This window comes from Talpa occidentalis, unplaced genomic scaffold (genome assembly GCF_014898055.3).
Source record: "Talpa occidentalis isolate TD23 unplaced genomic scaffold, MPIMG_talOcc4v2.1 talOcc4.16, whole genome shotgun sequence".
Taxonomy (NCBI): Eukaryota; Metazoa; Chordata; class Mammalia; order Eulipotyphla; family Talpidae; genus Talpa; species Talpa occidentalis.
The window spans coordinates 79,784,628-79,809,909 of NW_023601653.1; the positions used below are offsets into that span (position 1 = coordinate 79,784,628).

A 25,282-nucleotide genomic window follows, 5' to 3' on the forward strand; every position below is an offset into this window, starting at 1 on the left:
CGGGAGGCCTCTCTGGGCGCCCTGCGCAGAGCTGCACACTCACCCCACAAAAGAGGCCGCCTAGGATTTCGTGGGGGGGCGGGGGTGAGCCGGGCTGGGCCGGCTGGGTCCCCAGCCCCACACAGGCCTTTCTTCCTGCCTGTGGTTATCTGGGGTCCTCGGCTTCGGGACCCCGAGCCCCAAAAGGCCAGAAAAGAAGCATGATCCCAGCACCAGGGTCACCCCCCGCCGCCCCCTCCCTGCGCCCCGGGCCCACTCCCCGGCGCGCGGAGGGGGCGCGCGCGCGAGCAGCCCCGGGCCTGCGCCAGGACGACTGTTGCGAAACGTGGCGGAGGCGGAGATCGAGGGGAGAGCAGGCCGCGGGGCTGGAGAGGAGCCTGCGGCCGGGACTGAGCGATTCAAGGACATCACCAAACAGAAACCCAGCTCGCGCCTGCCCTGGGACGCCGGACGGAGCCGGGACAAAATGCCTCCTTCCTGCAGCCCAGGCCCCGCCTGGCTCCCGACTCTTTCTTCTCCCCTCGCACTCGCGGGTGAGGAGCGCAGCCAGGCCCGACCCCTTCCCCGGCCTGGGCCTGCTTCCCCTAAGCGCCGCCAGAGAAACTGGAGTGGCCCCAGGGGATGAGGCAGCGAGGGGTCTCCCCGAGGGGGGAAAAATCGCCAGAGTTTCCCAGACCTCCCAGATCCCCGCCAGCGCCCCCTCCAGAGCCTCCGCCAGCGGGCGGGAGGGGGCTCCTGGCAGGGGCGGAGATTTCCTGGGGAAAGACAGGCAGGAAAGAATAAGGCTTGGGGCTACCAGAGGAGGATCAGGAAGGGGCCAGTGGCTGCGGAGCCCCTGGCCGCAGGCTGTGAAGGTTGCCCAGGCGCCTGCCCTGCCCATCCCCCACCCCACCTCAGCCAGGTCCTTTCCAAGCCTTCAAATAGCCTAGAAATTGCTCTCCAGTGAAACTTGTGGATCCAGGTCCCTGGGACCCTGGTCCAGAGGCCTCTCCCCAAAGGGCACAAAACAAGCCTTTTCCTCTGCCCTGCTCTGCTTAATATTTGTGGAGGCTTGAGTCTTGCTTCTGCAGGCCTCCAGTTAATGTCTCTTTCCTATTCAAAATCTAGGCTTGGGTCCCACGTGTGCCACAGGCACCACACAAGGGCCACGCAGGGCACGCGAGCGCTCTTCCAGCGAACGTGCCTGGTTCTTTACCCCCCCACGCCCCCACACACATTTGAAAACTGCCTTGTTGTCACTCTGAAGCCCCTGGCATGGTGAGGAGATCTATTTAACTCTAGGAGGGAGTGGGGGACCAGCGAGGGTCCTCACCTCCAGACATCTCAGAGTCAACACTCTCAGCCTCATGACCCCCCCCAATCGAGCTCTGCCCCCCCAGAACCCCTCCTCCTGAGCCTCTTTTCTACCTCTCCAGAGGCTGGGTTCACTCTCCCTGACTGACAGGCACCTCCTGATCAGCAGCAAGGCCTTGGGGCCTCCGAAAAGAAGGGACCTAGAGACCCTTGGCTTAGAGAATCTGAGGTGAACCCACACCTTTTCCAACCAGGGCAGGGACCTTATCCTACCAAAATCCCCTGCCCTCAGCCAGTTTTTGGAGAGTGGAAGGCCCTGGGGGTAGGGAAAGTGGGGCTCTCCGTTACCAAAATCCCCTCTGTGAGCCCGAAAGGACGCCTCCTCTTTCCTTAAAATTAACTGCAGCTGAAAAGCCCATTGCAGGGCCCTGGTGCAGCAGCAACCAGCTTCTCCTCTACAGGGCCGAGCCCGGCGGCGAGCCTGCGCGCCAGGCTGCAATTCCTACAAACAGACACCAGGTGTCGCTGTGGGCTCGTTGTCCCGGCTACCCCCCAATACCAAGAACCATTTTTTTTTCTTCTCCCCCTTCCCTCTCTTTCTCTCTCTCTCCCTCTCCCCCTTGGTTGGGCTTTGCCAACATATCAAGATACGTTTCGCCGGCTTCCATCACTAACCTCCCGGAGGTCATCAAGCCAAATTTATGAGTGGCCGCTCGAGTCACGTGACTCTATTTAAGGCTCCCTTATTTGGGAAGAGCGCATAGGATAAAGAAAGAGATATCTCCACCTATAAATTGTGCACTTTGGAGAACAAAAAACCCCTCAACTTCAAAGAGTCACAAATCACCCTTAATCAAAAAGGGTGCAGAAATTTTTTTTGGGCCCTCCCCGCCATGAGCTCCTACGTAGCCAATTCATTCTATAAGCAGAGCCCCAATATCCCTGCCTATAACATGCAAACTTGTGGGAACTATGGATCGGCCTCAGAGGTGCAGGCATCCAGGTACTGCTACGGCGGATTGGACTTAAGCATCACTTTCCCACCGCCTGCGCCTTCCAACTCTCTCCACGGGGTAGACATGGCTGCCAACCCCCGGGCTCACCCCGACCGCCCCGCCTGCAGCGCCGCGGCCGCTCCGGGACACGCTCTGGGCAGAGACGAAGCGGCTCCTCTGAACCCCGGGATGTACAGTCAGAAGGCGGCTCGCCCAGCGCTGGAGGAGCGAGCTAAGAGCAGTGGGGAGATCAAAGAGGAGCAGGCGCAGACAGGGCAGCCCGCCGGACTGAGCCAGCCACCGGCCCCGCCACAGATTTACCCGTGGATGACCAAACTGCACATGAGCCACGGTAAACTTTAGGACTTCATTTTGCGCGCTCGGGTCCGCCTGGGTTTTATAGGCCATGCGGGGCAAATAAAGAAAAAAAACCTGCGGCCATAAATTTTACGATCCAGGCATCAATGGCTCGTAAAACTGTCCACTAAAAGGCTTAGAGGCTGTGTGCGCCCAAATTTACGACGACATAATTGGATCATAGGAACAAAACGTGTATAAAAGGCAATATTCAATTTTTGGGGGAGAGGGAGGGAGTTAAAAAAATAGAGGGATCTGCAGGGTGAGGAGCGCGGGGCTCCGGCGCGGGGATCCCCCCGCGGCTCCCTCCCTCCCTCCCCCGCGGAGTCGGCTCGGCGGGCGCGGCCGCGCCGGAGGATTCCAGAGACTCGGGAGGGGCGGGAGGGGGGTCCCCCGTGCTCGGATCTCGAGGGTGTTATTGTTCGGTCCGAGCCCGGGTCTCCCTCTCCCCCCAGCCCCCCAGCCCCCCAGCCCCTCCGGCGGCCGCGCCGAGGCCGCGGCGCCAAGTTCGCGGCCCGGCGGCGGCGCCCCCCGGCCGGCCCGGCCCGGCCCGCTCCCCGCCGGCCCGCTCGCCCCGCGGCGCGGGTGGGGCCGGGGCCCGGCCGGGCGGGGCGCGGGGGCGCTGCGCGCGGTTCACCCCTGCGGGCTTGGGGGGTTGTGTTCCAGAGACCGACGGCAAGCGGTCCCGAACCAGCTACACGCGCTACCAGACCCTGGAGCTGGAGAAGGAATTCCACTTTAACCGCTACCTCACCCGCCGCCGGCGCATAGAGATCGCCAACAACTTGTGTCTCAACGAGAGACAGATCAAGATCTGGTTCCAGAACCGCAGGATGAAGTGGAAGAAAGATTCCAAAATGAAAAGCAAAGAGGCTCTCTAGAGGCCGGCCCGGGGCCGCGCCCGAGCCCGCCGGCCGCGCTCTCCCGCGTCCTCCCGGGTCCGCCCCGCGGGCGCCGGCCCCGGGCCTCGCGGACCCGAGCGCCCCCCCACCCCGCGGCCCTCCGCACCCCCGACCCCAGGCTCCCGCGGGGCGGCCCGCGCGCCGGGGCTCCCCCCAGCCCGGCCCGGCCCGGCCCGGGCCCCGGGCGCGCTCGGCGGGGCCGCCCCGGAGGGCCGCGGCGGGCGGGCGGGGGCTGAGGGAGCCCCCGAGCAGGGCCGGGCCCCCCGGGCGCCCTGCCCCGCGCGGCTGCTGGAGTCCAGGTGGGCCCCGGGGCGCCGCGGCCTGCTCCCCGGCCCTCCGGCCTGCCCTGTCCTTTGTTCGCGGCTGGCCGGCCGGGTCGCCACGGCTGCCGGCTGCCGAGAGGCTGGCGGTGCCTGGCAGAGTCGGCGGGTTCTCGGGTTCTCGGGGTGCTGCATTGTAGCGACCAAATTCAATCTTCATCTTTTAATAATTTGCATATGAAAGGGGGAGCTGGCTGGACCTCTGCTAGGGCCCCCTCGGTCGCCCCAAGCCCTCCAATCTTCTCCCACCCTCCAGGAGCCCGGGAGCCCCTCCGGCCTGCGCCCCCTGCATGCCCTCTCTGCTCCCCAGCCTGAGAACACTAGCTAGCTCAACGACTGGGGTTCCCTGCCACGGAACCCCAGCAAGAGGTCCTAGAGACTCTTGGCTGCCCAGTAGTCCCCGCCACGACTCTGTCCTCTGCCCCCTTGCTGTTGTCCAACTATTTATTGACTCCGGGTTTTTCCTGAAACTATATTTTGTCATATCAAATAAAGACAAAGAGAGAACAGGACGAAAGACACAGGACTCCTCTCTGTTTGGGGCACGGATTGGGTGAAAGTGGCTACCTGGGCAGAGGGGTGCAGGGGGAGGCGCACAGCCTTAGAGCCTCTCCTTTAAGAGCATTTTGAGGAGCTTCTAGGAGTTGAGAAGAGGGACTAAAATTTTGCTTCTTTCCTGATCCCTGGGATAGGGGGCAGGGGAGGGCGCCCAAGCCATCTGTGCAGGCCCCCCGAGCTGCTGCGCTGGCCAAGGCAGCAGGCCCCACACCCGCTTCCCACCTTGGCTGCGTATATCAGACTCTTAGGCTGGCAGCGGCCCCCACGGCCTGCCAGCGTGCATCTGCCAGGGATGGTGGTGGCTCCGCAGGGCAGGGCTCTGAGTCAGGCCCTTCTGGGCCTCTTTCGGTGTCTGGAAGGACTGGGTGGTGCCTGTGGGGCTTCACTGGACAGAGAGGGAGGGCTGATCCTTCAGCCTAGGGTCCCTTTGGTCCCAGAAGGACCCTCAGAAAGAGCTGGCACTGTTCCGTTGAGAGGGTGCTGGGGGATGGAGGTGTGTCTCAATTTTCTGAAATGATGCGTAAGAGGGGCGCACGGAGTGCACTCTGCAACGTGTACCTGTCTAGCAGGGGGCCTCCAGACTGTCTCCCCCACCTTCTAGGGCCTAGGGCTATGCAGGACAATTAGCTGGGAATGAAACTGCATAGACCAGTGCCTGAGTCGTCTGTTCACCGTCATTTATCTCAGTCTCTGAGATTTTGTGCGGAGGGGGAGGGTGGCCTAGAGGGAAGGGGAAAGGCAGATAATTCAGGTGGTGCCCGAGGCTGCTCTAGGCCCACGCTCTGCTCTGCTCCAGGCTCCTGGGACAGGGTGGGGGAGGAAGTACTTTATAGGAGAAACAAATGTGGGAAGGGTCCATAAAACTTTACTGCATTTCCTCTCCTGCCTCCCACAATGGGGTAATTTCCTGGAGCCAAGCCTAGGCCCCCCACACTGGTTGGGGGGAGGGTTCAGGAGCCTGGCTAGAAGGCTGCTCCCGCAGCAAGAGGGAAAGGGAGCAGAGAGGTTCTGGGGAGGGGCAGGGGGAATATTTATGATTATTAATGCTGATGTTCCTTGGATTTATTATAAGGACTGACTTCTCTGCATCCCACTGTCTAAGCTTCCCAGCTGCCCTTTTTTAAAAGACCTGCCAGCCTGAGCCCCTGCTTAACACTTAGGACTTCGCCACATCTGTGTACTGAACTGTGCCCCCTGCCACCACCCTTCCCCTTTCACACTGCACCCAGCAAAGGTTAGGGTGCCAGTAATGGTCCTGTCTGCTCTGAACACAGCAGTCAGCCCAGCCAACTCATCTCCACCTCCTGCTCTCTCTCTCTCTCTCTCTCTCTCTCTCTCTCTCTCTCTCTCTGTCTCTCTCTCTCTCTCTCCCCCCCTCCCTCCCTCTCTAATAAAATGTGTAATTTTCTTCAGGGAGTTATTTTAATTTTTTCTCCATGCTGAGTAAAACTATTGGGCAGGCAGTGAAGCGAGGAGAAGGACTGGAGTCTCCAATGGGTAACAGTTAACTAAGAAAGAGGCTGAGACCGGCCCGCGCCAGCCTCCCTGGCTGCGGAGACCCTGCGCTTCCTCCCCAGGGCACTCACTGCCCCGGAAGAACCGAGGGCTGTGCCAGGGGTAAGGGCAACGTTGCTCAGACCCACTGGGCAGGGCGCCTTGGCCCTGCCAGGCACTCAGAGTGTCCTCCTGGCAGGGTCTGGGCCCTCTCTTCCTGGAGGAGCTGGAATACTGACTCACTGACCAGGCAGGGGAAGACGCAGTCCTGCCTGCCAGTCTCCCACTCCTGCCACAGTCTGCAGGCCTGCGCCCAGGCCCCAGCCTCTGCCTCCGCAGCGACAGCGGCCACAGCCTAGGCAGAGGCCTCCGACCTGCCCCAAGCACTGGGAGTCGGTCTGGCCCCCACACCCTCTCTTCCTTTCTGAGCAAAGGCCTCTGCTTTGCAGCCTGGGGTGGTTCCCGACCAGCCAGACTCCTAGAACACTCTCCAAGTTCCAGGCTTTGGAACTGCTCTGAGGAAGTTAGTGGAGGGGCTTCTGAGTCCCAAACAGAGACCAGGGAGACCTCTTCACGCTGCCCTGAAACCCACCCACTCTGGTATTGAGAAAAAAGGGGAAGAAGCGTGACTTACCTTCCTGGGGGAGTGGGCAGAGGGGGGACACCGCCCACTCTGAGCAATTAGAGGAGAGAGGAGGAGAAAAATGAGAGGAAAAAAATATCAACACGACCTCGAAGGCGACAGGTCCTTATGGAAATAAGTTAGTAAGTAAATAAATAAATAAGGATCCACCCTCTCCCCCCCCACCCTGCAGGGGGGGTGTGGGGGTGGGGCAAGGAGGAGCACCCGGGCTTTTTAGTGTCACTGAGCATTAGAGAAACACGCATGGCTTCTATGTGAATTTAGGAGTTTGAAACTTTTGGAGGTTATTTATGTGAATGGCCTGAAGGCAAGGCCGTGAGTGGCTCTTGGGGGACCACGTGATGTCATTAAACCAAGTTTTATGGTGTAGGGAGAGCTGACAAACCCACAATATATTTACATCATATATAATCTTAACTGTCCAGCCACGCAGCTGCTGGTGAGGTTTAATGCTAGGACAGAGGGCCTGGCAGTTAGAGGGGATTACGGCGCTGGGGATGGTGGTGAGAGAGGTTACATCTTCGCAAATGAATCCCAGGCGAATGCTGTAAGTTAATTTTCTCTCTCTGACCCTTTCTCCCGTTTACCTAATCTCCTCTCCGGGTTAGAGGCAGTTCCCACTCATTAAGGGGCGGGAAGGAAGGCCTCCCTCGGCCTGCCCAGGCTGGTGGCAGAGGAAGAGCAGAAGCCGCTGGGAACTGGAAGGGCAGGGGAGCCTGCCTCTCCCAGACCAGCCCGCTCCTCCCAGCCCCTCAGTCCCTCCAGCTGCAGCTCCACTGGGGCACCGAGAGGCCTGGGTTCTTCAGGAATCTGTTAGGACTTCCTGACCGCTGTTCCCTCCTCAGTTGGGAGGCGCTTGGGTGTTTTTTGTTTGTAGGAGCCTGTAAACTCCAGGCGCAAGCGCAAAGTGCCTCTGGGGCCCCTGATCCAGGGAGGGGCCAGTTTAGTCCTTGGCTGGTAGCCCAGAGCCCAGGCAGGGCAGGCAGTTGGGGAAGGAGGCAGGGATGGGGAGATTTGGGACTTCTGAGGCCACAGGCTGTGACCTGAAAAGGCAGAAGCATCTGAAAAGTAGTTGACTGAGCTCTGGGGTGGGCAGCTGATTCAGCCTCCATAGTCTGGGGTCTTAGTTGTCTGGGGCCAGTGCCCTCTAACTGTTGGGGTCTTTCCTGGCATCCTTAGGCCTAGCCTGCGGAAAAACTAGGACCCAGGAAGCCTAGAGGTTCCTCCTATGGGCGGAGGATCAATGGGTGGGGGTTGGAAGCACAGTCACTAGTAGGCTGGCCAGAGAAGTCCCCAGTCCAAAGAGAGCAGAGCCTGTAGGCCAGGAGCCAACAGGGCCTGTATGGGCACCGTGCCCTGGGGCCCCTCTCAGCCTGGGGCTTCCTTCAGGTTTCTAGGAAGGAGCAGCAGAGGCTTGGGGCGTGGGAGGCTGTGCCCTCCATACCTTCCAGTGTGTTCTCCCCAAACTTCACCGGGACCTAAGGCAGGAAAGCCACAGCTAATGAACTCCTTGAAGGACTGACTCTGAACCCCAGGGACTGAGGCAGAAGCAGGGTGGCGGGTGAAAGGGGAACTCTGGAAGGCAATTCGTCCAGGTCTGGGGGTGGGGAGGAGAAGGGGAGGAAAATGGAGGGGGCATGTGCCTTCCCAGAGGAGGAGGGGTTGGCTGGGAATACCCGGGGGTCTGGGCACTGGCTTGGTGGAGAGGGGCGGCTGGTTGGGGGATGGGGAAAGGGCAATATCAGCGTGCCCCCTGCCCTCCAAGGGAGGCCCAGGAGAGGGAAGGGAGCAGAGTTGGAGAGCCCAGGCTCTGGGAGTGTGAGGGGTGGCAGAGGCCTTGGGCTAAGAGGCCTCTGAGCCAGTGCCCCATCCCTTGCTCCAGCGATCTCGCCCCTAAGTGAGCAGCAGCCCTGTGGCCTCCTTCCCTCCAGGGGCTCAGTTTGGCTTCAAGACTTGGCCTTGACCCTCTCCCCACTCCTTTAAGTATTTATTTATTTATTGGTGGGAGGGAGAGCCTTAGGATCCCAGGATCCCCAACAGTCCTTTGGAAAAGTTAACTGCCAGCTTCTCCCTTCCTCCCTGTCTGTCCCGCACTCTCCCCTCCCCTGCAGTCTGTGATTTTGAGGGTTTCTGAGAACTTTCCCAGGAAGCAGTAGTGAGAACGGCGTTTCCCCTGGTCTATGACTTGACTCTTCCCTTCCTTCTCCCTCCCCAGGGCCTTAGGGAGCAAGTTTGATGGTCTTAACCAAGAATTTAGCAAGGGCCAAAGCTTCCCTGCCAGACAAGACCCCATGACTCCCCAAACCCTAGCAAGCCTCACCCCCTTCGTGCCTGTGATGGGGAATGAGTGTGTTTCTGTTTGACAGACTTCCACAGCACCTCTTGGAGGGCTGTTTCTATGACGTCCTCATTCCCTCTTCTGTCTCCTAGGCTCAAAAGGTCTATTTAGAGATCACCTCTTCCTCCCACCTGGCAATAACAGGCCATCTTCCCCCTCAAATTATTATTATTATTATTGGTACTGTTTTGTAGGACAGTTACCAACAGAAGTAGGACAGATAGAAACAGTGGTCTGAGTTTCTTGATTTCCCACCTCCTCCCCCAGCAAATATTTGGGGTAGCCCTAGAGCAGGAGGGTGAACAGTCCATTAGGTGCCAAGGTGTCCCAGCCCACCTGGAAAGCTTTTAATTTTGTTGCTAAGTCTTCAACCCTACCCGAAGCCAGGTAACCAATCAGGAATGTGTTCGGGAGGATCACATGGTTCCCACTGACCAATCAGTCAAAAAAGCACTTGGGTCTCCGTCTCCCCATCACCCTTTATAACTCTTGGGTGTGCCCTAGATGCTGGGACTATTTTAGCCTTCTCCCTCTGAACCCTGAACTCCCTGAGGAGTCTTTGATGTGTGTCCTCTAGTTCTAAGAAAGTTCTACCTTAAGGTCAAATTCAGCTGTACAGATATCTGAAGTTGTGGTGGTATCCTCTGAATTATTCCCCTAATTCTCCAGCATGGTCCTCCCCAATTCTGGACTTTAGACTATAGAGCAGGTGTATGCCTATGAACTCCAGCCCTGAGTTCAAATTCTGACCACAATTATTTCCAAACACTTACCTCTTGCATGTTTCATGCCCTCCTGAGCCACATGAGAACAGGTGGGATGATTAGAAAAGATGTCTTTGATTTCTTTCTGGAAATGCTCCAGGAAGCATTAGCTTTATCAAACTGCCTCAGGTATGGTTGGGAAAGGGAGTAAAAGTTGTGTTTGTTACCTTCAGTTTATTGAATAATTTTGAACTACTTGAAAGAAGGATTTTGAAAAAGGTTTGTGAGCACAGAAAATCAGGACTCCCCTCCCCATACCAAATAGTTGACACATTTGTTTAACCCCTTCCCGTGTCTTTAACAAGATAAAATGATGGTGGTGGTGGTGGTGGTGCTGGTGGTGATGGTAGTGATGGTGGCGGTCTAAGTGATGACCCTGTTCTTTGGTCAGTATCAGACCACACAGCACTGAAGGTGTGGGTTTGGCATTTGTGTTTACATGGGTGAAGTAAGAACAAGCCTTGGGTAAAAAACTATTTCTGAGCAAGAGCATCTCGTGTCACAGGGAGTGTGCATGTTATGACACAAGTACTTGTGTTTCCTGAACACTCGGGCTGGGCCCTGAGCCAAGTTACTCATGGTCCAGACCCAGACATGGCTCCTCCCACCCCTCAGTGCCCAGGGCTTTGTACTGGGGTTGATTTTCTGGTTGAGCTCCTCTCCCCTCCTCCCCTTCTTCTGCTGGTCTCCAGCCCTCCTTGAGCTGACTCAGGGAAGCAGGTCTGATGGGCTGTGCCACCCAGGCCTCTAAGACTTTGTCAGGGGCATCCAGAGTGCAGCAGTGGGAAGGGTAACCCAGTGTGAGCTGGGCTTTGTCAACACCCCCTGCTTATTTGTCTTCTAGGTAGGGCTGATCTGGGGACAATGCCCCAGGCCAGGTGGGAAGGATTAGGATGAGAAGCCAGAATGAGGGCAGCTCTTCCCAGAAACCACTGCGCTCCCACTCACCTTCTCCCACACCGCTTCATTTACCTTTTCTATGAGTTAGGGTGATAACACACACCTATTTTCCCCTGGCAAGTCTTGTGGGAGTCTTGCAGAGGAAACGGGATGAGGAGGCCCCAGGAGGAGAGATTTTCTTGCCTCACCCCCTCCCAATGGCCAAGTAAACTTTAGCTGCTTCTTTGACTTTACCTGTCTGCATGGAATTGCTTTGGGCTGCTTTTTGAGCTGAAATATCATTGTCCTGGTCTTCAATTTTGTGTTTTCTTCTGCTGGTGGCCTAGAGATGCTTTGAGGTGAAGAAACCTAAGCTGGGGCTTTTGGGGTTAGAGATTCAATTTAAGGAAGAAACTAGACTGTTAGAGGGGCCAAGAAATCACATCCCTTTCCTCCATCCCTTTGTACTGAATCCTTATAACCCAGAATGGTATGTCTACTCTGATATCTCTCTGGAGCCCAGGAGTCTGGACTAAAGATCTGGAGTGATAAACACCTCTTTATCCTTGAACACTATAGAATCCTGGGACTCATCTCCTTCTCCCATTTTTTAAGGCTCACTGAAAGGCAAAATAGGAACAGAGATACCCAGGAGGAAGGAATCAGTGTGTGTGTGTGTGTGTGTGTGTGTGTGTGTGTGTGAGGGAGGAATAGGATGCAATTTGAAACTTAGGAAAATAAGGCTGACCATATTCAGCCTCTGATGACCAGGCCTTAGAAGCAATAATGAGGGGTTAATGGAAGGCTCTGGGCATGCTGGGGAGCCTCAGATATATGCAGAGAAAGATCTACCATTATCTGCAGTTCCACATGAGCTGGGTGGGATCTGAAGGCCCTTAGCTTTAGGCTGCTTGTGCCACCACAGCTGCTGTCAGAGAGGTGAGGCCCTTGTAAGACTTTCTCCCAGCCCCCAGTCCTGAGCACAGAGCACCTAGCCATGCAGAAGCACACGTATGTACACGGTAGGGAGGAAGTGGCCAGAAGTCAAGCTGGACACAATTAACCAGAAGTGAGCCACGTCCCCCTCCTTGTGCTGCCCACAGGAGGCCATTTGTCCCCACCGGCCCCTGCCCCTCCAGCTCTGGACAACAGTTGAGTTTCTTCCCTTCTGCCTCCTGGAAAACCCAAGCCTGGAGCATCCCCACAGATGGCAGCAGCCAGACTCTTGTGACCTTTGGTGTCTCTTGGCCTCTGGAGTTGTGGGGGTTGGAAGGCAATGCAGAGCCACAGCCAGATCCTGATCTTATCTGATCAAATCCCCCCTGGAACCTGCTGTTCCAGCCTCAAATTCCAACTCTCCTGGGTGTGCGTCTTTACTCAGACGGTAGAGGAAACTCTTGTCTAGTAAATATTTCTTTAAAAAGTCAACTTTCTGCCTGGAAAACGCAGTGCGTGTATGTGTGTGTGGCGGGGGTGGGGGTTGTGCATGTGCTTGTGAATGAAAGGAGGAGAGGTCAGGTCCTTCATTTTTGATTGTGTCTCTCCACCTCCTCTGAGTAGAGGATGGGGGTGCGGTGGAGGTTTTATTGAGGGTGCTTTTCCTGTTGGGAGTAGACGGGGTCATAAAAGCCTAGAGGAGGCTGTTTTGATCTGGTGACTTCTCAGGAAGTAGCATCTGAGGTTTTGCTTTGTAAATCACTCTCCCTTAAGCTGATCAGCGAGATTGGATTGCACTTCCCCAAGCCCACCTGGGGTCCCTCCTTGCCTGCCATTCCCCAGTAAACCAAAGGGGGAAAAAAAAAAAGTACCAGGCTCCCCAAATCCTCGACTTCTAAAAAGAAAAGGGCTCATTGACTTTTCTCCCTCAAGCTTCCAGATTTCAAAATTGTGTAATCTTTCTTTTTCTTTGCCTATGCAGACCTCGGTCCCCCCAACCTCTCAATTAAATGAAAGAGGAATTAACATTGAGGGCAATTAGTTTCTGAGCCTGGAGGTAGATCCCATGACTCCCGAGGACTCTACTTACTTCTGGGGCTGCTGTTTCCCCGCGATCCCTTTCTTAGCCCCAAGCTCCTTCTTGGCAAGGCGGGAGTTCAGGTGTAGATGGGAATGTTCATGAAGATTGGGCACAGGAGTGAGCCGCATAGAGACCCCACCTAGCATGTCTGAGTGGAGAGAACTCTCTGAAGTCTGTAATGGGGGTTTTATGGAATGAAGATGGTTGTGGGGTGATGTGGAAGCTCACAGCCTCCTCACATCGCTCTCACCAAACTGTTGGCAAACAAAATCCTATTTTTATCTAAATGGCTTCATTGTGTAATATTAATGAGCTTTCTCCTCCCAAAGACACCCCAGCTTCCCCTCGTTCCCTCCTCTGAGCCTTGTGCTGGGAAACTGGAGGGAAAAGTAGTAAAAAGCCTCCACTTCTGGCTCAGTGCAGACCAGGCTACCCCAAGTCAGGATGCTTTCAGGCCCAGACACCAAGGCTCCAACCCATGGCATCCAGAGAAATGCCCCCCTGTGCTGGAACTGAGACTGTACATCATATGAAATCTTGGGCCTCGGCACTTGTGCAGTTTATCCTCATATATTTCCCAGAGAAGTTTGGGCTGGGGCATCCCAAATCCACAAACACTAGAGAATCTCCCTCATTCCTAGGTCTCCAGGCAAATACACATATCTTTGAGGAGAGCTGGGTGCTCCTCTGGCTGCATATGTGAAAACCTATTTATAGATAGCCCTATGTCTAAAAACAGGGTGTATGTTTTACCTCCCTCTCTACTCAACATTTAAATGCAGATTTATAGATCTTTAGATTTGTAGATCCACAGTAAACATAACAGTCCTCTGTTGAATTCCTGTGTGCACATTACCAATCTCTCCAAGGTAGCTGGATGTATATACTGGGATGTTTTGGCACAGCTCTCTCTAAATATCTAGATGAGCATTTTTTTTTTCGCAGAAAAAACTACGTTGTGTTGCACGGTTTCTATTTTGAAACTGTTATTTAGATACACACAAGGGTGTCCACTTATAAAATAGCTACCTATTGAAGTTACGTATTTGGAGATCTTTATAGACTTTGCAGTTTTGCTGCAACTTAAATATTTGAACACATGTTTAGAGATTGTTCCATCATGCATATATTTGTAGGTAGGGGCATAGCTCTCCCTCTAGAAAAGCTATAACTTACTGCCCCCCTCTTTCTCTGTGATTTATAAATATATCAGGTGAGTGGGGACAGGGACCAAACACCTTCTGGATATCCTGCTTATTAAAGCGAATGATTCTGCTGCTATCTCCAAATCCAGCGGGCCTGCTGAAGACCTTCTCTAGGGACTACAGACTCTCTCCAGGCTGTCCCTGGGTCCTGAAGTCCTCGCCCAGGCTCCCAAACCTGCAGTACATCCCAAGTGGGTGCTAGACAGAGGCCTAAAAGAATCCTCCCCCAGGCTCCCCCCAAAACCCTGAGCCTTTGAAATTTTGAAAAAAAGGTAGTGAAGTCCCCAGCTATTTTTGTAAGGTGCCCAAATGGTGCCAGGGCCACATCCAGGCCCATAGGTGCCGCCTCCCCAGTGGTTCTTGGTACCCAGGGCCCAATTAAGCGTCCGCCTCGCCGGCCGAAGCCGCCCTCTTATCGGCTGGGATTGATGCGTCCGCGGCTCCTGTATATCATTTCCAAGATTTTTTCTGTCCAACTCCTCGGCTCCTTTGGCTTCCGCGGCTTTGACTAATGATTGCTACAGATGCCAACGTCTCCAGCATCCTAATAGCCAGGCGGGCGGACTCTTATTTACCCGGCAACATTGCTGCCGGAGAAGGGGGTTAAGGGAGCCGAGTTTGGGGTGCCCTCTGCCCGAGCACAGGCAGCAGGTTGTGACCCATCCAAGTTTCCCGGAACTTCCCCAGTGAGAAAGGCATTCCCCACTCCCTGCTCTCCCCAAGGGGAAGGCATTCCCATAAACCCTGCTAGGAGTAACTATTGCTCGCCTCGTTGCAAAGAACCAAAGAATGAAGTGGACGCGGGAGGGTCAGCAGAGGACTGTTTATTAGCTGTAAACAGATGAGCGATTAAGCGGAAAACCCGAGGTTTGCAAAGGAAAAGGAGGTTTTCCTTCCGGAGGAGAGAGAAAGGCCGGCTGCGCGGGAAGAAGGGGCTATTTTCCGGATTTCGGGGACCCCTGCCTCTCCCCCACCCCAAATCTGCCGGAGGTCCTCTGCGCTCCCTCTCGCCTCACCTCCAGTGCGGGCTCCGCTGCCGGCGCCGGCCGCCGGGGCCTGGACGTGCGCGCCGGGGCTCCTGGGGGCTCCGGTGCCTGCTGGGCTGGCCGGGCGAGGGGCCTCGGTCCCGGGCGGGGAGCGCAGATCACCCCCATCGCGACTTCGGGGGGCGCGCGCAGGGCCTCCGAGTGGCGTAAAGTTGTGGCTGAATTTGCTTCTCCGGGCGCTTCTCCCCGCCCGCTCGGCCGGGTCTTGGGGGGCGGGGGGAGCCCGGAGCGCCCCGGCGCAGCCTGGAGCCCGGCGTCGCGCTTCCTCGGGCTCCATCCAGACCTTCCAACGCGCACCTCGTTCGGGGAGGAGAAAGCACCGCGCGCGAGGAGCGCGGCCCCCGGCGCAGGCATCGAGGCTCTGCTCCGGCCCCGAGCCTGTTCCCCCAGAGAAGAATGGAGCACAAAATAATTCAGGAGGCGAAGGGGCAGGGCCAGGGGCTCGCGGCCCGCCTGGTGGGGCGGCTGCAGACCCCGCCGGGCCGAAAGCCTTGGGGGGACCATTTCGTTGGAGTGTAGGGCGAGGCCGCAGCCGGACCCGCGCGGCCGGCCCGGGGGACAGGCGCTGAATTACAGCTCGTCAGCGGGACTCGGAAGCCCAGAAAGGGAGCGAAAGATTTAAACAGTCGGAGGCAGAGGCGTCCCTGCGCGGCCAAAGCGAAAATCAATCAAGTAATTAAAACGGGGAGAGGGTGAAACTGGAAGCTGGGGTCCAGGGTTCGGAGGAGCCGGCCCAGGTGCGCAGGCCGAGACAGAGAAGGGGTACCCCAGCTGCGGAGGGAGCCCCAGGGGCTGCGGGGGAACTTGGGGACTGGTCGCTGTGGATCCCCGTTTGGCTGGGAAGAGCAGGGTGTGGGTGCACTCGGGCCTAACCCTGAAGTCGTCCATGGCACATTCTTGGGACTCCCCCATTTTATGGGGCTGCGGTGTGCGGTTCAGGTGGCTGCCGGGATCCCAGTGGTGCCTCGGAGCTGCCTGGGCAAGTTTGTCTGAAAGCCCAAGTGGTACCAAGATGCTGCTCTGAGGTTTGAGGGGTGAGAGGGAGGTGACACCCTAGTTTCAGGCACTTCCATGTTGCCTGGATGCCCTTGATGCCCCCAGCCCAGGATTTGAGGTAAGCCTTTGGAAGGACTCCCTCCCTTGGGTGCCGGGCCAGGAAGGGGTTAGGAGAGGTGGGCATAGCAAAGGGGAAACTTGGGCTTGAGCAAACTGGACACTTTGGGGCAGGAAAGGAGAGAGAACAATTCCTGGAAGAAGAAAATAAGGCCCTCAGGGAGTTCTGTTTAGTGAGGGAGAGATCGTCTTGTTGTTATTGAGGTTAGTGATGCTAATGATCAGGCAAGGCTGGGCCAGCTGGGAGAGAGTCCCACGCAGCCTGTGCTCAGGGCAGCTTCGGGGGAGAACGCCGGGGCTCTCCAACTTGGCTGTAATTGGGAAGAGTAAAGTAAAGACCTCCCCCCCTCCCCCACCCCACCCCCTCCCATACCTTGTCAACTCCAGAAAAAGGTGAACCTTATCAAATCCACCTTGCTGCCCATTATTTTCCTCTAAAATTCGCCATTTTCGGGGGCTGGGCTTTCCCGGGAACGCTCTTCTGACAAGGGAGCAGTTGTCAAGCGGTCACGACCGCATCCCCATGAATCCTGCCTCTGACCCTGTAACTCTCCCTCTATCTGCAGCCTTTCCCAGCGTCTGCCTTGGGTGCTCCTGGATGCCTGATCCCAGGAGTCTCTGGCAGCTCAGAGGCCAAGAACACTAAGATGAAGGCATCTTCAGGTGCCCTTATCAACCTCTAAAGGGTTCCCAGACTCTTGTCCTCTCCTCAACTGTGGGAGCAACAGGCCATGGAGCGCTCCATGAACTGCTCTAAAGCCAGCCTCATTCCCAGGTCTTCCAAAACTACAGTTAGGCTCCTTAAAAGTAATAGGTCTTTCCCTCCTCTAACAGGAAAATTCAAGTTAGAAATCTCCAGCAGTGCAAGGTTCCTGCGGCTAAGTCAGAATTTTCCATAACAACAACAAAATTCACAATGATAAGAATTGAAGTTTGCACCAAAGGGCCACCCCAGCCCAAGTTTTAAAGAGGATACAATCCAGCAGGCTTGGACTGGAGCAGGGGTCTGTGAGGCGAGGATGTGCTAAGGAGGGGGTGGGGAACCCAACCTCTAACTAACAATTTCTCCAGCATAAAAATGAAACATCAAATTCGTTAGCCCAGGGCCTTCATTTTTCCCCTTCCACATTATAACTAGTTATTGAACTCGCTGGAAGATCTAAAGGCCATTTGCGAAGAGACAAATTTCAATGGAGTTTCCCCATCAATAACCCCATGGCAGTGACCTATTGGAACAAGTCAAACACCCGAGGTGAAATGCAGGTCACTCTGTCTAACCAATATTAAAATGCGGCCACTTTTTAAAAAGCCACTTTAAACGAGATTTGAGGAAAATTGAATTCCAAGGAAGGCAAAGCAAGGCGGGGGAAATCCACAAGAAGACCTTGCCTATGGTCTCCGAACAAACAAGAGAAATTCATCTTTAATATTTTAAAGGGGGACAAATTAACATTCCATGATTGCTTTTTTTTTTTTTTTGAGACTATAAGCGAATCCAGGAGGGGAAAAAAGGTTGAGTATTTTCTGGTGACATGTCCAGGTTATTAAAATCATTTTAGAACAATTCATTACTTTTACTGACAAGAGATTTAAGAAAAAAATCAATTAAGCATTTGCATATGCCTTTGCATACATTAGCCCTGCCTGCTGGCGTTGGAAAGGACAAACCCGCACAGAGAGACATCGACACAAATGGAGTAAGAGTCTTGCCTTAGTTTGGTAGTTTCAAGTTGCTTGGAGAAAAAAATAAAATTGAAATAAATTGCTTTATTGCATTCCATTTAAAAGTCAATTTATTTGAGGAAGAGGAAAGAGACATGTTGCAATTTTTAATCTCTAAAACAATAACAAAGCAGCACACGCGCGCGCGCACACACACAAAAACCCAGCACTTTGGAGAGTGGGGAAAGAAATGACCCTCATTTTCCTTTCCTTTGCTCTCCAAATCCTGAGTTGGTTCTCACATCTATTTTTCTCTCTAGGAAAATGTAGGGAGCCTGGGAGGTGAGATTTTAATGCAGCACAGAATCTGTGGAGCCGCTGAGGTCTCTCAGTCGGCAGCTTGTTACTGCGGAGGGGGAATATGGGTTATCCAACGGTCAGTATGGTAATCCGGGCACAATAAGGCCTCGCACACAATGGACACATATTTTTCTTCAGTGGTGTCAGAAGGGAAGCGCTTTGTACTGAAACATGTTTCCGAAAGAGAAACCAGATCGAGATTTAGAAAGGAGATGGGGTGGGGGGGTGGCATTCAGAGAGTGTTTGCATGTTGGCAAAGGGCGGTCAGAAAAAATAAAAATTAAAATTGGGGCAGAGAGAAGTAGAGGGCAGAGAGGAGGTGGAAAGCCTTGGACTGGCAAGGCAGGAGGCAAGAGGGGAAGCACAAAAGGAGAGGGGACCAGATACAAGGATTCATCACAACAAGCGTCACTTGGTGCCCCCCCCCACCACCTAAGCCAAGTGCCGGAGCCCTCCAAAGGGTTTTATTTCTGTGCTTGCAAAAATATCCAGGTGAAAATATTAGTGTGTGTGTGTGTGTGTGTGTGTGTGTGTGTGGTGGAGCATGGCTTGCTATTTTCCCCATGTGACAAGCGGCTTCCCTGCTATTAAGCTATAGGAGCCCAAAGAGAGTTTTTTGGGTAAATGATATAGATGAGCGTGGGCATATTAGGGGGATCTCCCAGATCTCACTTTCTGGATGTCTTGAATTAGCTGTGCTAACCCGGATGAGGACCTCCCATGTGTATGACTGCATAAGGAGGCATTTCATATATTGATAAATAGGAATGGTTTGCATGCAGATGTATTTGTTAGTTGTAATAACTAAAGACAGACTTGACATTTGGGTTGGAGGCATCTGACCTCTCCGCACCTATTTACGAGTGGGCTTGCTGTTCCTGAATCTTCCTCTCACCTGCAGCATCTCAGAGTCCTGGGGAGTGAGGGTTAGGGTGGGCAAAGCTTTGGGAAGATCTATCTATCGAGCCCAAGAAGGTAAAGAGCCAGAAGAAAAGGGCGTTGAGGCAGGGGTTGTACCGGTAGAAGGTGGCCATGAGGGCTGGGACGGGGAGAGCCAGGCCAAGACCTCACCTGCCCAGGTGGGAAGGAGAGTTTCTAGGCTAGGATGGGGTGGAGTGGCTTGATCCAGGTGCTGGCCTGGAAGTGAGGCTGGGGATTGGGGTGCACATGGAGGGCTCCCACCTCCTTCTTCACCCCTCTCCTTACCCTACCTGGGCACTCTGGAGCTTTGACTCACCCCACCTGGCAGTCCTTTTCCTTAGGTCAGCACTCAGCATTCAGGATCGGTTTCCCTCGGCCTCTTCTAGCAACTTGTAACTAACAACCCCCACTATCGAAAATGATGAAAAACAAAACCCTCACCCACTCCAGACCCCTGTCCACCAAGCAGCCACCGTGCCCTCCTCACCAGCCCCTCTCCCGACCAGACCAGCCAGTCCTCCCAGGCCAGCCGGGCAAGGACAGGGGTTCTCTCAGACAAGTTTGGAAATTTGGGGATCTCCTGTGAGATTTGGTTGACCTCCAGGGAATTCCTGTTCCCCCACCAGCCTGGGGGCAGGAGGGGCAGGACACTGTTCTCTGGGGGAGTGGGCATGGGGACAGCCCCTGCCCCTCAGCACCCACTCTGAGGCTGGGGTGAGGCTGGGGGGGGGGGCCTGAGTGCTGGAGCAGTGAGGGTGGCGAGGGCCCAGCCCACCCTTTCACTCCAGCCCTCAGGGCGAGCCCTGATTTAGAAGCCAGAGCCTCTGCGCAGCCCCAAGGTGGGGAGAGACAGGTTGAAAATCTCCCGCCTTCCTCTCCCTCTCGCAAGGGCTTTATTTTTTTTTTCGTTCCCCTCCTCATTCCCTTAATTGTAGATGTTCTAATTAAACCCTCAAATAGTTGTTATGCCGTTTTAAAAGGTACTTATTCAAGTGTCAACCAGGCTGGGCTGGGAGGAGGCAGCGTAGGGCGGCGAATTAAAGGTAGATTGACTAATCACGGCGGCGATCATAATAATAAAATCAGAGGGAAAAAAATCACATTACGACTTTTCGTGGAAAGGAGGGAGCAGGCAGCCAGCGGCCGCCAGCCCTGCGCCGCCGACACAAAGAGTGCGGGCGATTCCGCGAGACTGATTTATGACGTTTTACAGCCCTATAAAAGCTGTAGCGACGAGGCAAGCGCTCCTACCACCGCTGGCAGATTTAGTCTAATAAATAAAACATAAACAGTTAACTTTATGTGTCACTTTTATTGTTATCAAGTAAAATATAGCCGAGCCCCAGCAAGCTATGATTTTAAACTATAATTGTTATCAAGTACAACAAGGGGACCCGGCTCCCTCCCTGGGCTCTCCCTTCTGCCACCCCCCAACTCTGAGTTATGGAATCAGGTCGTTGGAATCGGTGGCCCGAGGTGGCCACCCCTCGCTGGGGAGAGGTGGGGAGGTAGCCCTTGCCTGCTCCTCCCCGCGCCGTGACCCTGCCACCCCTCCGAGAGGCCTTCTGTGGGTGGGTGGCGGAGAGGCTGGGGAGGGCACGGGAGTGGGCTGAAGAGCCCCCGAGCCCCCCCAGCCTCCCCAGTGGGGTGAGCTCACCCCTCAGTTTTTGGAAGGCAGCCTGGAGCTGGCGCTGGGGAGCGTGTGTTTACATGTAAACACATGTGTTACACGGATACAAGCCCTGCCTGCGAGCAGGCTCCCCCTCAGGCCTCCAGCCCCGGCCAGGGCTGCCCTCTGTGGGGGATGGAGGAAGCAGGACTCCCAGGGCCTTGGCTGGGCACCACGGCAGGGCACCGACCCCTCCTCGCCCCCAGCTCCTGGGGCGCCAGCAGCAGGCCGGTGCACGAGCCCCTGCCCTGGGGTTGGGGCCGGGAGGGCCAGTGGGCACCGGGGGGAGGGCACGATTTCTGAACTCTGCTTTTGCCAACCACTTCCTGTCTCTCTTCAGCGGGGGCTCAACCCCCAGACCTCCAGAAATGACGTCAGAATCATTTGCATCCCGCTGCCTCCACCTGCCCGGTCCAGCTGGGACCCAGCCTCGCCTGCCCCATGGCCAGAGGGTTGGGTGAGTGTGTCTGGGGATGGGGGCTGGACTCTGGCATCTTGGATGGGGAGGGGGCCCCCCCAGGCTCTCCAGCCTCCTGGGCTCAGCCTGGGCCCCTCCCCATTCAACCTCCACTCCAGTCCTGCTCCAACTTCCTCTTCCTGCGAAAGAGGGGAGCTGCCCGGGTGAGCTGCACACCGAGCCGGGCTGGCCTGACCGCAGGCCTCGGGCAAAGCCGAGGAGCCGAGGCCCACGGGCCTCCCTGGACGCCGCAGGGGAGAGCTGGGCAGAGGGGCTGCACCGCAGCCTTCCCAGAGCCCCCCAAAGCCCAGGCTTTGGAGGGAGGCTGGGGGCTCCCCATCTCCTCCTCTTGCAGGGGAGGGTTGTCAGCCGGCGGGGCGTCGGCCGAGGGCACCCCGGCCCCTACCGGCTCACCCCACATCACCGCCCCCCACCCCAGCACCACCACCACCACCACACACACAAAAAAATTGGATACATTTTGAATAAAGCGATTCGGTTCCTTATCCGGGGACTGGGTTGCTCCGTGTGATTGGCCGGCGCGGTCACATGGTGAAAGTAACTTTACAGGGTCGCTAGCTAGTAGGAGGGCTTTATGGAGCAGAAAAACGACAAAGCGAGAAAAATTATTTTCCACTCCAGAAATTAATGATCATGAGCTCGTATTTGATGGACTCTAACTACATCGATCCGAAATTTCCTCCATGCGAAGAATATTCGCAAAATAGCTACATCCCTGAGCACAGTCCGGAATATTACGGCCGGACCAGGGAATCGGGATTCCAGCATCACCACCAGGAGCTGTACCCACCACCGCCTCCGCGCCCTAGCTACCCCGAGCGCCAGTATAGCTGCACCAGCCTCCAGGGCCCGGGCGCCGCGCGAGGCCACGGGCCGGCCCAGGCGGGGCACCACCACCCCGAGAAATCGCAGCCGCTCTGCGAGCCGGCGCCCCTGCCAGGCGCCTCCGCGTCCCCGTCCCCAGCCCCGCCGGCCTGCAGCCAGCCGGCCCCCGACCACCCCTCCAGCGCCGCCAGCAAGCAGCCCATAGTCTACCCATGGATGAAAAAAATCCACGTTAGCACGGGTAGGCAACTTTGCTTTTTGCCCCCCCTCCCTCTCCCCGGCGCCCCCCACCCGCCCGCCCGGCCCCCTCTGGCCCGGTGCTCCTTTCCTCGGCCCCCCTCTCTCTCCAGGAGCGACTCTGGGTTAGCACAATTGAACTGGATTTACGAGCGAGAATGGGTAATTACATCCCCCATAAATTTTATGGCTTAGCTACTCTGGGCAGTCCGAGCCATGTGCTGCGATCTGTTATGTATGTGTGAAAACTATGCTCGCTTTCTAAGGGCGCATAAATAATTCAGTGTCGTTACAATGAGGATTCCCCTCTTATGCCACCACAAAGTCTCCGGCTTCCTGCAACTTCTTTAGCACCCATCGAGCTTGAGGACTTTATCTCCACCCCCCCCACCCCCAACCTCCTCCGGTGCCCCCCGAGCTGAGGATGGGGTGCGGGTGGGGGGCGGGGAGCTTGCTGCCTCTGAACCCCACTCTTTGCTTCTCCCCCCTCTCCCGCTTCCCCCCCTCCCAGTGAACCCCAATTATAACGGAGGGGAACCCAAGCGCTCGAGGACAGCCTACACCCGGCAGCAGGTCCTGGAATTGGAGAAAGAGTTTCATTACAACCGCTACCTGACTCGGAGGAGACGCATCGAGATCGCCCACTCGCTGTGCCTCTCTGAGAGGCAGATCAAAATCTGGTTCCAAAACCGGCGCATGAAATGGAAGAAGGACCACCGGCTCCCCAACACCAAAGTCAGGTCAGCGCCCCCGGCCGGCGCTGCGCCCAGCACCCTGTCGGCGGCCACGCCGGGCACTTCTGAGGACCCCTCCCAGAGCAGCACGCCGCCGGAGCCGCGGGCAGAGGACATCACCAGGTTATAAGACATAACTCACGCCCTGCCCCACCCCTGCCCGGTCCCCTCCTCACACACAAATTGACTCTTATTTATAGAATTTAATATATATATATTTTTGGTTCTTTTTCTCTCCTCCTGCCACCTTCTCCCTCGTCCATTCCAAACAGACAGAACAGATAAACAAACAAGCCCCCAGCCCTTGTCTCCCTTCCACGGTTAAGGCCCCTTGTGAGCATGTGATATTGTCTTAGCATGGTACCTGCTGGGTTTTTTTTAAAGGCCATTTTGGGGGGTTATTTATTTTTTAAGGAAAAAAAAAAGCTGTAAAAATTATATATTGCCAGGTGCGATGGTCTGGTTTGGGTGGATTTCAGGGGAAATGAGGAAAAGAAAAAAGGAAAGAGATTTTTAAGCCAATTCTCCTCCTCCTCCTATCCCCCCCACCCCTCCCTTTCCTTAGGCCGTTTGCATTGAAAATGCACCAGGGGAGGTTAGTGAGGGGAAGTCATTTTAAGGAGAACAAAGCTATGAAGTTCTTTTGTATTATTGTTGGGGGGGGCTGGGAGGCGCAGGGGGAAGACAGCAGACAAAGCTAAATGCATCTGGAGAGCCTCTCAGAGCTGTTGGTTTGGAGAGCCAAAAGAAAATAAAAATGAACTTTGAGTGCAGAGAGGCAGGCTATAGGTAGGACCCCACCCCCACCCCCGTCGTGGTTATTGTGTCTTTGGACTGAATTTACTTGATTATTGTAAAACTTGCAATAAAGAATTTTAGTGTCGATGTGAAATGCCCCGTGATCAATAATAAACCAGTGGATGTGAATTAGTTTTACGTCAATGTCTGATGGTTTCTTTTTATCCCCCCCTCTCCTCTGGCCTAGTGACATCCCACCTTTGCTATAGTTGCTTAAGTTTACTCTGAGCAAACACACCAGTCTGAACTCTCCACTCCAGTTTTCCAGTGACCTTAGAAGAACCAGCAAGGGATCTTCAGGAGAAGGATGTAGAAGCTTAGCGCTGGTTCCTGCTGTCTCTTCCCTCTGAGTGTGCAGAGAGGCCAGACTTTCTTGGGGAGAACCTATGGTAGAGCTGGGGGGGAGGTGACTCACTTTGCTCTAGTTTAGGTGTGATGCTGTGTTTTTATCTAGTTCTTTCTCCCCGCTTCTCCCTTCTCTCTGCTGGGTAGGCCTGCCTAATTTGCAGACCAGAAGGCAAGTTTAGGGAGTGGGCAGGAGAAGAGTTTTATCTTTTAGGGCTCTTTTGGGGTGAGAAATGAAGGAAGGTGTCCCCTCAAAGGCCTGTTCTCCTAAAAAGATAAAATATTTTGAACGGTGGTTCTGAGGCAGCAAAGTGACCTGTCAGGATGCTTCTCTGTTTGTTTAGACTGAGAAAGAAGGGTGAAGTGGAGGCCAGAGGCCTGGGAGGCCCCCTAGCCTGGGTAGGCCCGAAAGCCTGCGCCTGGAGAGAATGAAGAACTTTTATTCTTTTCCCCTAACTTTTAACATGGACCTTCCAGGTGAGAAGAGACATAGGGAGAGGCAGGGAGTACCCTCTTCGTATAATATTCCAGCACCCAGCGGGGCCTGGGGGACAGCATAAACAAGCTGCTCTGGCAATATAAAAAAAATACATTTTTTAATTATTCTGTCGGGGCTTAAATTTAAAAAATAAATAAATAAGAAAATATGGCCTGGGTTACCTGAAAGATTAATTTAAACCAAAGACTCTCAAATCCTTTTGCTATTTAAGGCCAGGCCCTGAGTAAGGCCTGCTCAAATTGTTGCTTGTTCCTTGGGAGAAAGTAGGAGAGGCGGGCAGTTGGTCAGTTTCTCACGCAATATACCCAAATTTCAGCAGGGAAGGTTGTCAGAAGTAGAAGAGAGGGAATAGGGAGCTGGGACTTGTAGGGGAGCCAGGGATACCCCTGTGTTCTCTCCCCAAATGTCTGTTGAAAGACAACAACAGAACCACGTTGTGGGAATCTGTTTGCTGTAATGTACTGTGAATTTATTTCCACTGGAATCACTGGCTGGCTGGTACTTAGAGGGGGTTGTGTGTGTGTGTGTGTGTGTGTGTTGGGGAGAATCATTTGATCCTGCAGGTCTACTTTCTCCTTGCTCAATGGTGCCCAGGAGACAAGAAAACATGCTGCCTAGAGTGTGAGGAAGCAGGCCAGCAATCACCGGAGTCACTTTATGTAATCTAGTGAGTTAGGGGCCAAACCTGACTGTAGCTCCTATCATCTTGAGACAATTGACTCAGGAAAAGGAGGGGGTGCCTAGTTGTGCTTAGGAAAAGAGGAGGAAAGTCTGAGGGGTGAACCAGGGTTTCTTGTCAAGCCTGTAAGGAAGCTAAAATGGAAGGGAAG

General features: G+C 55.1%; 2 protein-coding genes across 4 annotated transcripts in view; both read left to right on the forward strand.

Annotated features, from left to right (window-relative positions):
* HOXC4 (homeobox C4) overlaps positions 1 to 23,746 on the forward strand; it is a 37,031-nt gene extending 13,285 nt beyond the window's left edge. The window contains exons 1-4 of one of the 3 annotated variants that reach the window (XM_037514884.2): positions 3,926 to 7,109; positions 20,877 to 20,993; positions 21,636 to 22,080; positions 22,588 to 23,746. In XM_037514884.2, coding sequence (XP_037370781.1) covers positions 21,642 to 22,080; positions 22,588 to 22,940 — 792 coding nt within the window. In that variant the 5' untranslated portion in view covers positions 3,926 to 7,109; positions 20,877 to 20,993; positions 21,636 to 21,641 and the 3' untranslated portion in view covers positions 22,941 to 23,746. The other 2 variants (XM_037514883.2, XM_037514882.2) reach the window with 2 other exon arrangements.
* HOXC5 (homeobox C5) lies at positions 299 to 3,550 on the forward strand. The gene is made up of 2 exons (XM_037514888.2): positions 299 to 2,640; positions 3,312 to 3,550. The coding sequence occupies exons 1-2, from the start codon at positions 2,187 to 2,189 to the stop codon at positions 3,524 to 3,526; spliced, it is 669 nt and encodes a 222-aa protein (XP_037370785.1). The 5' UTR covers positions 299 to 2,186; the 3' UTR covers positions 3,527 to 3,550.
* Positions 23,747 to 25,282: the final 1,536 nt, after the last annotated feature.